Source organism: Ceratotherium simum, chromosome 7 (assembly GCF_057802395.1).
Source record: "Ceratotherium simum simum isolate JZ-2026a chromosome 7, ASM5780239v1, whole genome shotgun sequence".
NCBI classification, from domain to species: Eukaryota; Metazoa; Chordata; class Mammalia; order Perissodactyla; family Rhinocerotidae; genus Ceratotherium; species Ceratotherium simum.
In genome coordinates, this window is record NC_141906.1 from 58,587,009 (window position 1) to 58,600,766 (window position 13,758).

At 35.6% G+C, this 13,758-nt stretch overlaps 1 protein-coding gene across 2 annotated transcripts in view; it reads right to left on the reverse strand.

Annotated features, from left to right (window-relative positions):
* The window catches only part of GUCY1A2 (guanylate cyclase 1 soluble subunit alpha 2), a 284,330-nt gene that overhangs the window by 77,623 nt on the left and 192,949 nt on the right, over positions 1-13,758 (reverse strand). For both annotated transcript variants that reach the window (XM_004427377.3, XM_087433646.1), the window contains one exon: positions 8,346-8,489. In XM_004427377.3, the coding sequence (XP_004427434.3) occupies positions 8,346-8,489 (144 nt within the window). The remainder of the gene's footprint in view (positions 1-8,345; positions 8,490-13,758) is intronic.

Here is a 13,758-nt window from a genome sequence, read left to right on the forward strand (position 1 = left end):
ACTTAATAGGATACTCAAAGCAATAGGAAAAATTTGACAATATGAAATTTATTTAATGTCTATAGAGTGTAGTAATTAGGACCCCTGGTTAACTATTTTTTATTCTTCTTTTCTTCACTTATAAAATGGAAATAATAGCAATACTTCCCTTTTTTATGAGACTTATGAGAATTATTATGAGACTTAAAAGAGTTACTACATGGAAAGCACTTGGAACAGTGAGTGCCTGGCATACCATGAAGTGCTTCAATAGACATTATTGTTATTCTGCAGTAGGTAGTTTAAATACAGCTAAATGTTTTTGTTTGTTCTATTTAAAGATAATTTCGTCTCTGATTTGGGCTGGAAATAGGCACATATGTAGATTAGTGGGGATGAATCAGTATTAGTAAGATAAAACTCTTATAAAACATATACATCATTTTGACTTCCATTTCTAGTAACAGCTGATTATATAATCTGAACAACCCTCTGCAGATCAGCTCAGAAGGCAATGAAAAAGTATTGCACCAAGATATGAGGGAAGATGAACCTGAGGAGAGGTGATCACTATATTTTGAGGGAGCTTTTCCACTCTGGGCATCTTCTGACTTCAGAAGTGACTGAGGTTGAGAAACCGAGCAATACTTTTGACAACCCTATAGGGACAAAACTTAGAGTCCAAGGATTGTCAAGGAGGAGACTTCAGTAAACCTTCCATACTTTGAGATGAGACCCTGACAGGCAACACCACAGGTATAAGGGCAATATCAAATTCATAAAGTTGAATGAGAAGTAAGTTGGCTCTCACAGAGACTTTGAAACCCAGCATTAAATCATCTGATCCCTGATGGCTAGGGCTCCTGGCAATGCTTCCCACCAGAAGCACACATAAAATTTCCCTACAGGAGGGTAACATCATTCTAGGTCTCAAATTATTTCTATAATTTTTTATACACAATCTCCAGCACTCAAACAAAAAACAATTATGCACACAGGAGACAAGTAACTTGACTGAAAATTAAGTGAAAGAACAGACAATGTAATAGACCTCAGGGGCTCTAAAGAATGGATTTATCAAGCAAAGAGCTGAAATTAATTATGGCTGATATATTCAAGGAAATAAACAGAAACAGTATGAAAAATTTTGTCAGAAAAATGGAAACTTAAAAAACTATAAATGGCTATAATCAACATTAAGCATTAAGTGGATGGATTTTACAAATGATTTTCGAAACCAATTGAGGGGAGTATTAGTGAGTTAGAAGACAGATCTAAAGAAAGTATATAGACATAAGCTCTAATAATTAAACAGAAAAGTACTACAGAAGAGAATCGGTTATAACCATATCTACTGGCAAACTCTCAGTGAAAAAATCCTTTAAACATATTCTTTTTAAAAAACATAAACATATTTCTAGTACCAAATAAATTCACTATATGCAATAGATCTATTTGAAAATATATTTAGCCTTAAATTTTACCAGTAATATTATATAATATTTTCATATATTATTGCTACAATAAAACAATAATTTACTAAAAATGCCACATGTGCATTATCTAGAAGATTAAAAGTAAATTCAAATGTGTAAAAGTAAATTCAAATCAAATGTGTCTATTGGATAAACATGAGAAGCAAGGATAACTGGGCTCAGTATCTTAATAGTGAGTTCGTAGACTGCCTATGCAGTTCTTTCTGACTTCCTAGGTCTTCCTCCTTAGATATAGATTCTAGAGGTAGAACATTTCAAACAAGTACACACACTTCAGGATGAAAAGTAATAATTAGAATTTTATAAATAAACAATTACCAAAGAATCACAGAGAATTAATCAAGTTATCAAAGAATTAGTTTTTCTTGTTTCTAAGTAAAATCTTGGGCTGTAATCTCATGGGGTTAATTAAATATCACAATATTTGCAAAAAGCAAATCCCTCTAAATATTAAATAACAACATCAAGTTACAACAACTATTTAAAAATTAATTGGAGAATAATTATTTCATAATCTCAAAAAAATCCTGTAAACTCATTAGAAGACTAAGATGAAGCTTAAGGAGCTAGAATTTAGTGTATTACAGTCCATGTAAATTGTACACATTAATATTCCTGCCTTTGGACTAGGCAGTTAGAAGAAATTCATAGCATTTCCTTGATTCGCAATTGAGATTGCTAAACACATTAGTATTACATGATTATACATTGTTTTTTTAACTCTATTTCACAATTTCCCTATAATTGGCTCATTATATAAATTGTACTGATCTCTGAACTAATGAAGAGAATTTAAATTTGTATGCCTATGTAATGAAATTCAATGAAAATATTTTTTAGAAACTGAAGTCCAGAAGTAAAACGTAGATATTTGGACACACTAACTCAATCTCCTTTGAAAGCCTTAAATCATGAAACTGCTACTTGTCTTTCTAATACATGTTTAATAACATCCTCTAATCAGTCCTCAGCCCAGCTTCTCTTTTCCTGCCAATGCTTTTTTTTAAAAAGAATAAAGCACAGGCAGTAATAAACATTTTATTATTTTAATCAAGTGGTTCAACTATTAGTAAAAGTTTTGCCTTTCAGCACTAAAAACTCTATTCAAAATACTTTGGTGAGATTAGATTCACATGATTAAAGAACAGCAAAAAATTATATAATTTTCTAGTGAAATCACAATATAACTAGCTCAAACAAAGGGGAGTGAATATAAAACTGATTTTACTTTTCTTCAATTGTCCATCGTTTAAGATATAATAAAATCAGATTTCCTCTAGGGAGGAAAAAGAAAAACAGAATAGGCATAATGCTGCCATTTTCACATATTCAGCCAGTAGGATAAACATCATACTGATAGAGTATACAAAAAATTCTAATCTCTATTTTTAATAGCAGTTTTACTTAAAGTTACTTTAGGCTGATTCTTTCAGAATTTATTATATAAATAGACCATATTTGTGTATGCTTTGTAGATATAGTCTAGAACCAGCCTCTGAGTTTCATTAGAGTACCTATAGAAAAATAATTTTCTTGAGTATTATACACTGAATAAGTGAAATGCTATATTCTCTGGTTATTTTTAAAATTTAAAAAATTAATGCAGTCAATTCTACAGTTAATGATTCAGGGACATTACTAATCACTTGCAAGCAATTATAACTGATAATTCAGGTTCCTATTTCCCATCAAGATGGGTGACTCAAAGGTTTATAAAACCATATTAAAATTATCAATTTATTTTTCAAAATTTGAGAGGTTTTGGGAGTTTTGTTTTGAGCCCACGCAGGACATTTGGTCCTGTCCAAAACATCCATAATACATCCGGTCCACGCCAAAATGTCCTTGATATTTGGTCCTGTCCAAAATGACCATAAGAATTTGGTCCATAATACATTTGGCCTATCAGACATTTAGTCCATGCCAAAAGGTCCTTGACATTTGAGCCTGTCCAAAACATCCATGAGCATATTTGGTCCATGCCAAATGGTTTGGACAGGACCAAATATCAAGAACCTTCTGGTGTGGACCAAATGTCTGATGGACATTTTGGACAGGACCAAACACTCCTGCAGATATCAAGAACCTTTTGGCATGGACTCAATGTTTCCATGGATATTTTGGACAGGACTAAACACGATCAGATATCAAGGACCTTTTGGTGTGGAGCAAATGTCTGACGGACCAAATGTCTTATGGATCAAATGTCTTCTGAACCAAATGTCTTACAGACATTTTGGGAAGGACCAAATATCGAGGACATTGTGGCATGGACCAAATGTCTTATGGACGTTTTGGATGACCAAATGTCTGCTAATCATTTTGAGCAGTTATTGCAACTCAAATAGCTTAAATTTTAAATAATCTAAAAACTTAGTGTGAAGGAAACAATCAACCGATCATATCAACTCTGCTGCAATACACAAGCATTTTTAATAAAAGATCCTTTCAATATGTTTAGAAATGTTCCCATAGCACCAAGTTGGAAGCCAATTCAAAATCAAATTAATATGCCAAAAAACAATCCCAAACCATGAAAACAATATAAATTAGTAATGAAGCTAAAATTATTAAGGTGGTTTTATTATTTTGAATTCTCTTTCTGCATTCTTATTAAATCTTTATGGACATTTCCTCTTCTGATTTAATAAAATTATCTGATTCATAAGACAGAGCTAATGTTATATCCCACAAATGAAAATATGGATGAGCACGCTGTAAAACACAATTCCCTGGTTTGTTCTATGGTAGTTTAGGTTTGTTTTGACAACGCTGAATCAATACTGACAATATATCTCCTATAAAAGAAAATCCAACATAGAAAAACAATCCCAAATGATAAGACTGCCCAGGTGGTAGTCTTGAAAATTTAAGAACTGATATGAATTCAATCTGGAATGTGTATATTCGCAGTTTGCAGCAGATCTGAGACAGTATTCCTTTTGTTTGTTTGTTTTTCCTGACAATGGTAGAAGTGTCATTCGTATGCCTGAATAACTTGATAATTATGTCCTGAGGGGACTTAAACTACAGTTTTTGCTTTTTTTTTTCTTTTTGTGAGGAAGAATAGCCCTGTGCTAACATCCATGCCAATCCTCCTCTTTTTGCTGAGGAAGACTGGCCCCGGGCTAACATCGGTGCCCATCTTCCTCCCCTTTATATGGGACACTGCCACAGCATGGCCTGACAAATGGTGCCTCGCTGGGCGCCTGGGATCCGAACCCGGGCCACCAGCAGCAGAGCACACGCACTTAACTGCTACACCACGGGGCCGGCCCTTAAACTACAGTTTTTTTAATGGTTCCTTTTTTCACCACTGGTGGGAGTGGTTAGAAAACTCTTTCCCCTTCCACTTTTTTAAATTGTCAAATATAAACCATACATGTGCATATTAAAGAACAGTAATAAAATGAATAATTTTGCACTGTAACCCCTATGTTCACTTTTCCTATTGCATCCTCCCCTTTCCCATCATCTTCTTCCTTTCCCTTGGAGTTAAGCACCATCTTGAATTTGTATTAATTCCCTTTCTTTCCTTTACACTTTTTCCATCAATGCAGGTATTTTTAAATGGCATATGTTTTCCATTTTCCCAGTTTTAAAATTTAATTAAATGGAATAATACTGCAGTATTCTTCCATGACTTGCTTCATTTTCATATATTATATTTTTGATATTCATCCATGTTGATGTCAGTAGCTGGACATTCATTTTCCCAACTGTATAGTATATGAAGGCATAAATATATCACAGTTTATCCATTCTATTAGATGGATATTTGAGTTATTTCCAGTTTGAAACTATTATGAATCTTGTGTGTGACTTCTGCTACACATGCACAAGTATTTCCCTGGGGCAAACATCTAGGGGAGAGATTGTTGGATTGTAGGAAAGGCACAAATTAAAGTTTACTAGTTTAAGGCCAAGTAAATTGTACTCCCACTCGCATTTATACTCCAACCAGCTGTGTGTGAGATTTCCTGCTGCTCCAAATCCTCACCAACAGTAGCACTGTTAGACTTTCAAAGCTGTACCAAACTATTAGGTGGCAATGCTATATCATAGTGTTATTAATATATATTAATCTGATTATTGGTGAGGTTAACAAAGATACTTTTATTGGTTAAATGTGTTGCACAAAGTTCTCCTAGCTTGGGGTTGTCTTTTTATTCTCTTTAGGTGTTCTTTGATAAACAGGAAGGTTTTAATTTTAATGTAATAAAATGATTAGCAGGTATTTGGCCCTGTCCAAAACATCCATAAAACATTGGGTCCACACCAAAAGATCTTTGACATTTGGTCCTGTCCAAAACATCCATGAGCATATTTGGCCCATGCCAAATGGTTTTGGATAAGACCAAATAACAAAGACCTTTAGGCATGGACCCAATGTCTCCATGGACATTTTGGACAAGAGCAAATATGACCAGATATCGAAGACCTTTTAGTGTGAACTAAATGTCAGATGGATGTTTTGAACAAGACCAAATGGTCCTGCAGATATTAAGGGTCTTTTGGCAAGGACCCAATGTCTCCATGGATGTTTTGGATAAGACCAAATATGACCAGATATCAAGGACCTTTTGGAGTGGAGCAAATGTCTTATGGACCAAATGTCTTAAGGATGTTTTGGACAGGACCAAATGTCCTCCAAGGAATAAAATTTATACATATTTTCCTTTATGATTGGAAATTTTTTGACCTGACTAATTTACAAAAAAATCCTCTACTCTAAGTTGAAAATTCCTAATTATAGATCTATAATTTTATAGTATGGCCTTTCACGTTTAACTCACCTGGAATTTATTTATGGGCAGATTTATGAAATAGAGATCCAATTTTAATTTTTTTTTCCCACACAGATAACCAATTGTCCCCAAACCATTTATTAAACAGCCCATCCTTTCCCCCACTGACCAATGTCATGTTTGTCATTTTCAAGTCCTCTTTTTCTCTGAAATACTGCAGTCTGATTAAGATGTGTTTAGTTTTGGATTCCTATGATATGTTTTTTGTAGAATTCTTTGGGATTAATGTATCTAAGAACTGATAAATATCTTTTAATAGTTTCAGAAAAAAATTCCTACTTTTGCATTCCTCTGTTATCTCCATTTGGAGCCCTAATTGAATGTATATTACATCTTCCCACTCTCTCCTCCATGTCTCCTACATATTTTACATTATCTTATTCATATTTCTGCATTTTTAATTCTCTGGACTTAATTATGGATTTCTTCAATTTTAACTTTCAGTGCACTAATATTTGCTTCAGCTGTATATAATCTGCTTTTAAACTCATCCATTGAGCTGTTTTTCTTAAGTATTATGTAGATTGTTTATAAGTTCTCTTTTTTTTAAATCTACTGTTCCCACCTGACATTTTTAAGCTTCTCTTTTATTTCTTTAATTATATTAAAAATTGTCCTTTGATCCTGCCTGAAAACTTTGATATCTGATGACACTCCAGATGTGTTTTTCTCATCTATTGTGTCTACTGGTTCTTACCCATAGTACTTTGTTTTCCTGTGTGAGTGTGTGGTTTTTTGTTTTATTTATTTATTTATTTATTTATTTTATTTTTTTATTTTTTTATTTTTTTTTTTTGAGAGGAAGACTGGCCCTGAGCTAACACCTGTGCCAATCTTCCTCTATTTTGTATGTGGGACGTCACCACAGCATGGCTTGATGAGCAGCGTGCAGGTCCATGCCTGGGATCCCAACCCACGAACCACAGGGCTGCCGAAGTGGAGCACACGAACTTAACCACTATGCCACCAGGCCAGACCCTGTTTTATTTTGTTTTGTTTTTAGTATTACCCATTCACTTTTCAGAGTACTTTGTCTGTGGAAATTCTTTGAGGATGGGACTTGAAGTTGACTTCCTCCAGGGCAGAACAGTATTTTCTAAATTTCTACTAAGTGTAATGACAGAGCACTTAAGTTAAAATTCACCACTTAAATTTTGTTCAATCTACATACATAATGTGATTGGCACATTTCTCCTTTTCCTATGAGTTCAGTGATATGCTTAATAGTTTTAAAAATATTTTTAAAATATTTAACACTGCATTTTAATAATTTGAATCCGAAGAGTCACTCAGGGTATATAATTTGCCACTATGTCAGAACTAGGGAAGTACTCATATTTTGAGGCTTTTTTTTCTGTATTTTTTAAACCCATAGTTGGTGAACTGTTATAAGAGGGCTGCCTTAAATTCAAGATTACTTCTCCAAATACAATATTTCAGGTTTATAAGGATTCATAGTAACAACACATCTGGGATCCATCGGGTTCTGGCAAAACTACAGCTAGGTAAGTAACCTAATCCATTCCCAGAGGTAAATCACAGATTGCGGAGAGCCATCAGTACCAACAAGAGTAAAACACACCAGGAGCTACTTTAAGAGCTCCTTTAAGCTCTGCCACATAAAAAATTGCAAAAGTCACCCTGAGGCCTAAGGCAAGGAACACCTGTACACCACACACAGGAAGTTCTTCAGATCCTCAGTTTTCTTGCTTCTTTGTTTCTTCCTTTTTGGATTCTCTCTCAGACTCTGATTTTCACTGTCATCCTTGCTTGGATTTGGTGACTTAGTCACTGACAGCAAGTTCTTCCCCTGGGTCTAATGCTTTAGCTCTTTCTTTTCTCCATGGTAATTTGCCTTCCACACACCTTTTCTTATTTTAGACCACATTCCATTTGTTCTTTTCCTGGATCTATGAGTCATTTCTAGTTACTTTTCATCCTCCTTGAGCACCCAACTTGTCTAGATCTACGAGTTACAGTAAGTAGGATTCAGAAGGGAATTTCTCGCTCCCTTCAATTAAAGGTGCATTACTACTTCAAACCAGATTTTTGAGAGGGTTACCTGAATCGGTCTTCCATCAGGTGTCAGCACCTCTTCTGAAAGTTCCATCATCTTCAGAGCCATCAGAGCAATGGGTTTAGCATGGCAGAGGCTTTTTCTGTGGAGTCCTGCGGCAACACAATATGCATCACCTATTGTTTCCACCTGCAGCAATCAGACAAATCAAATGCAAACATATGATAATGAGCCAGGATAGAAATGATTAGTTATCTGCAATCACAAATGTTGCTGAAAAACATGTCAGCAAAACATCGATAAATTAAGCAATTAGACAACTGAATGTAATCACAGCAGAGTTTGCAAACAGCCACAGTCAAATACTGACATCTCACTCCAGGGCTGTTCATCAACATTATTACCGTACATGATCATTGCAATCGGAACAACTGGAATATAAAATAGTTATCCCTCACAAAAATAGAATTGGCAGTATTTTGCTTGGAAAACACCCTCTCGTCTCCTTCAAACTTTCAAGTGGACCTTCATTGGAAAGTAATTTTCCAAATTTTCCATCTCCCCACTACTCCACACTTTTTGATATATCTGTAATTTGTTATCAAGTCTACTCTCATTTACTCTTAATAATTATAATACCTAACATTTATTGAATTCATACTCCAGACCATTAATTGTGTCAACCACTTTACATGCATTATCTCATTTAATATTCACAAGTATCGTAAAAGGAAGAAACTAGTATTGGTTATTTTTGAGAGATGAGAAGCTGGTGTGCAGAAACCCATCCATAATTCTACAGTTAAAGAGTTAATAGTCACTGTAGGAGTCTTTCCAGACCCTGTTCTAATTCTATTGTTAGCCTCCATTCTGAATGGCCATTGCTTTTGTTAAACATTTACTCTAGGTTAAAATCCCCGAATTTCCAAAGCATAGAACATGGCATAAAAGTTAGGCACAATTTATTTTCAGAGGAACATTCTCTAATTATCTAGAGTAGATATGGTGGTAAAATCCTCATTAGTTCTAATATTAGAGCAAAGTGATGAAATATTGTATTAAATGCCCAATTCCAATATCACCTTTTCCGTAAAGCCCTCCAGTCTGTCCATTAGTTCTAGAACTAATATTTTCTATACCTCTCTGCTATAGCTTTCATCATAGGCTATAATCAACACATATCTGTATTGTATATTGTACATATATATTGTATATATGTATATTGATTATACGTATTGTATAATCAGTATGATTCCCTGTTACTATATGAGCTCTTTAAAAATGGGACTATGTCTTTTTCATCTCTATATTCATAGTGTTTATCATAGTGTCTAAAATATAGCTATTTAATAAATATTTACAAATGAATAAATAAATCAACCATGTTTACCATGATTACAACAGTCATTCTAATCATTTGCTCATTTTCACCATTCATTTTATGAGCATCAGTAGATTTGTGTGCTAGGTAGATCTTTGTAGGAAAAAATTGCCCCTAAGTGACTGAAGATGCTTCTATCATAAATATACCACGAATTATAATTACTCAAATCAATTACGATTTAATAGCAATAATTAAATGTCATGTGAATACCTTTTAACACTATAGTATTAAAAAGATGTAATGCATTAAATTCTGTGAGCACTAATTTAGGGAATATGATGAGAGCACTTAAGGAGCTCACGGGACTAGGAGTGCCAAAATTAGCACTTGATAATCAGAATCTTATCAGGAAATATGCATCAAAAATGATTCAAATACCCTCAGATCTATCATGAAGTTCAAAATTTTCACTTCAAGACCTGTTTTCTGATGCAAAAAAAATGGAAACAAAATCACACAATAAAAACAGAAAGACAGTGCTATGTGAGCTGGCAAAAGTTTTATTCCAAAGACTAAAACATATTTCCCCCAAAGAATTCCCACTGAGTAAGACACCCAGCAAATAATACACGTCTAAAATGTGGACATTAACCATTTTCCCCCTAAAAATACAATGTCCTTTGCTAATCCTCACATTTATCTCATCCTTTTGTATTTCTATACAGTTTTAAAACCTAGAATGCTATTAGCTATGTACTTTGAAACTAACTTCTGACTTGCAGATACCAGAACACATAGGCAGTAAATTATCTGCATAAATTGAATTGCTTTACGGTCACTCTGAACATGCATGTTCTAGGAGCATGATCCTTTTTGAAATCTCTATCATCCTCCTCCTCATCATCAGCATTACCTCCATTATCTTTTCAGCAAAAATTTATTGGGTTCTACCCAATGTGTATTTCTAAAATTTGTACCACAAGAATATATAAAGATAATATATGTTGCACTTTATCCTTAGGAGTGTGTAATATAATAGCATGGAGAAGATGGACAAATATATTACCAATTGATATAACACATAAATCTAATGAACTGCAAGGCAAACGTGTGCACAATATAACAAATTCACATTAAAATCCCTACATGATCATGTAAGACTTTTATAATGTTTAGTTTCCAAATATTTGAAGTCAGGTTAGCTATCAGAAATAAGAGGATCAAGAACTAGGCAAGAAATAAACATCAAAAAACAATGGCCTATATTAAGATGCAGAATTCACATACTTATTCATAAACACACAATATACAGGAAAAATTTAAAAGATATTTCCAGCATGCTAGGCTAGATTATGCTGCAGTAACAATATAGCCTCCAAATCTTAATACTCTAAACAAAGGTTTATTTCTCATTAATGCTACATATTCATGTGGGTTAAGGAATTGAGGTAGAGGGAAGAAACACTGTACCACAGCTCTTCACTCCAGGAACAAGACTAATAGAACCTTCTCTCCTGGAGCTGGTTGCCATAGCAGAGGAAAAGAGGTTCCAACCAATTGTACACCAGCTTTTAAAGCCTTCTCCCAGATGTGACATATATAGCTTCTTCCTAAGATTCATTCACCAAAGAAAGTCACATGGTCATGCTTAATATAAAGGGGATGGGAAAATGCAACCACCTTTGTGCCCAGAGAAGAGCCAGAAATATATGGTGAATAGTATTAATGAGTACATGAATGAATAGGTAATTTCTTAGAAATTTTCAAACACCCAGATGTAGCGTGCACGTAATAAATCTACGTGATGCTTTTCTTTCCTTGCAGATAAATTCAGCATCTTAACATGAAAATCTTGGCAGAAACAATACCACCTTAGTAATGCAGCTTTCCATCAAAGCTCCCTTCTTTCTTCTTCTCCCCTCATCTAAGTCAGGTCTATACAAGTTTAGCAGAATTAAATATATGTGGAAATTTTAGCAGATTCCCTTCAAAATAATGTCAGCTTTGCTTCACGGGAGGCAGAGAAAGTGAAAGCACTATATACCAATTATGATGGCTCTTGAGGTTGTTTTCTTGAGTGAAACCAAAGTTAAACAAGTGGACATTGGGGCTGGCCCCGTGGCTTAGTGGTTAAGTGCGTGCGCTCCGCTACTTGCTGCCCGGGTTTGGATCCCGGGCGTGCACCGATGCACCGCTTCTCCGGCCATGCTGAGGCCGCGTCCCACATACAGCAACTAGAAGGATGTGCAACTATGACATACAACTATCTACTGGGACTCTGGGGGAAAAAAAAGGCGGAGGATTGGCAATAGATGTTAGCTCAGAGCCGGTCCTCCTCAGCAAAAAGAGGAGGATTAGCATGGATGTTAGCTCAGGGCTGATCTCCCTCACCAAAAAAAACAAAACAAAACAAGTGGACATTGTAAACATACTACCAAAAAAAAAAACTGTACAAAAGTTGACGATGTTCTGAATTCATTTATTATTGCTTCAGTGTTTTTTTAATAGACACCATCTAAAATAGTGCATCTCATTTATTTTCAGCATCTCCAACCTGTTCTTGAATGACATTACATAAGAATAAATATGGTTAAACTAAGCATGGAGATGGAAAGGATAGCGCTTATGCAAATGTCTGAAAAACTTTACATCTTTTTTATGAAGACATAAGAGGAGGCTTAAGTACTAAAAGTATTATGTACAACTGCTTTCCCACATATTATTATAGTTGCTTTCATCAAACTTGAAAGAATACACCTCTCTCGGTATATCGTCTTTTCAACACTTTATAAACCAAATCATCACATTATTCCAGAAATAAACGTGGTGTAAATAAACTTCTTAGAGCTGTGCATTCACCCTTTTTATTTACTTTATTTTAGTTTTAGATTAATCATATGAAAGAATTTATTTTAGCTCCTAGTAAAATCTCGTTCCCATAACATTCTTCTCCCTCCTCTCCAGGCTAATGCTCAAGAAATATCTGGGAGGTTTCTTGGAGATTTGGGCACAGTGGGTAGGAAGGGGTGTGTGTGTTGTGGAGAAGGGTGGTGGTGATATTGGGGCTAGGATTAGCCTAAAAGAACCCTGCATATAATTGGGCAATTAATAACCCCCATCCTATGGAACTCATGCCCACCTCAGTCCTTCAATCCCACAGTTCTGAGTCTGTCTGCCTTTGAACTTTCTAGGACTTGTGAAAGAGAGTTTGAGGAGGGGACATAAGTGCAGAGGGTCAGAGAACTCTGGCAGTCTACTTTATTGAACAACCTTCCTCTCACCCTCTGGATATAATCAAGAAAAGCAAATTAGAAAGTCTGCTTTTCTAGTTGTTTTTCTTTCTGGTTTTGGCCTCTAGTTTCTTTATAAACAGAAAGAGAAAGGAGAGAGAGGGAGGGATAGAGAGAGACAGAGGAGAGAGAGAGAAGAGAGGTGTTGGAATGAGATGTAGGCAGACAGATGAAGCCTAAAGATGAAAAATGTCTTCTTTTCCCCGCTAGCATCTCACAGAGTGCTTGGTCACCTGGTCATGTTCAGGTGGGTGAAAGGGGCTGACAAATGTGCCACATTCTTCATGGACTCATTGGCTGTGGCTAAGAGCACTTGATTCTCAGACACAGTACCATATTCACCCTTTCTGAGAGGACTAGGCCACACCTGCCAGCCCAATCACCTGTCTGACATTCCAGTTTGTTCCTGAGAGACAGGGAGAGGGGCTGAGGTAGAGGGATTTTCCAATGGCTGGCAGGGAGCCCGAGTCCACAGGCAGTTCTGGAGGTCCTTGTTGACTAGGAACTAGACAATGGAGTTGATGGCGGTCTGGACAGGGATTACCCAAAAGGCTGGCCGGAAAAGATAGAGCATGGCATAGGCCTTCATGAAGACTTATCATGATATGATAAGACTTATCAAGACATGAAGAGCAGGAAAAATTGTGGACTTGGGTAGATTTAGAGGCCCCTTACTTTTTGTCATTCACCTCACACATGCTCAGCAGCTCTCTGCTGTTTATATCCCTGTTTTTCCAGATACTCAGCAGAGCGGGTGAAACAGACTCCTGGCCAAAGAAGAAAATTCAGGTGATGGTGGCCAAGCAGAGGTCTTAGGGCCATGGGATGTCCACTGGACATACTT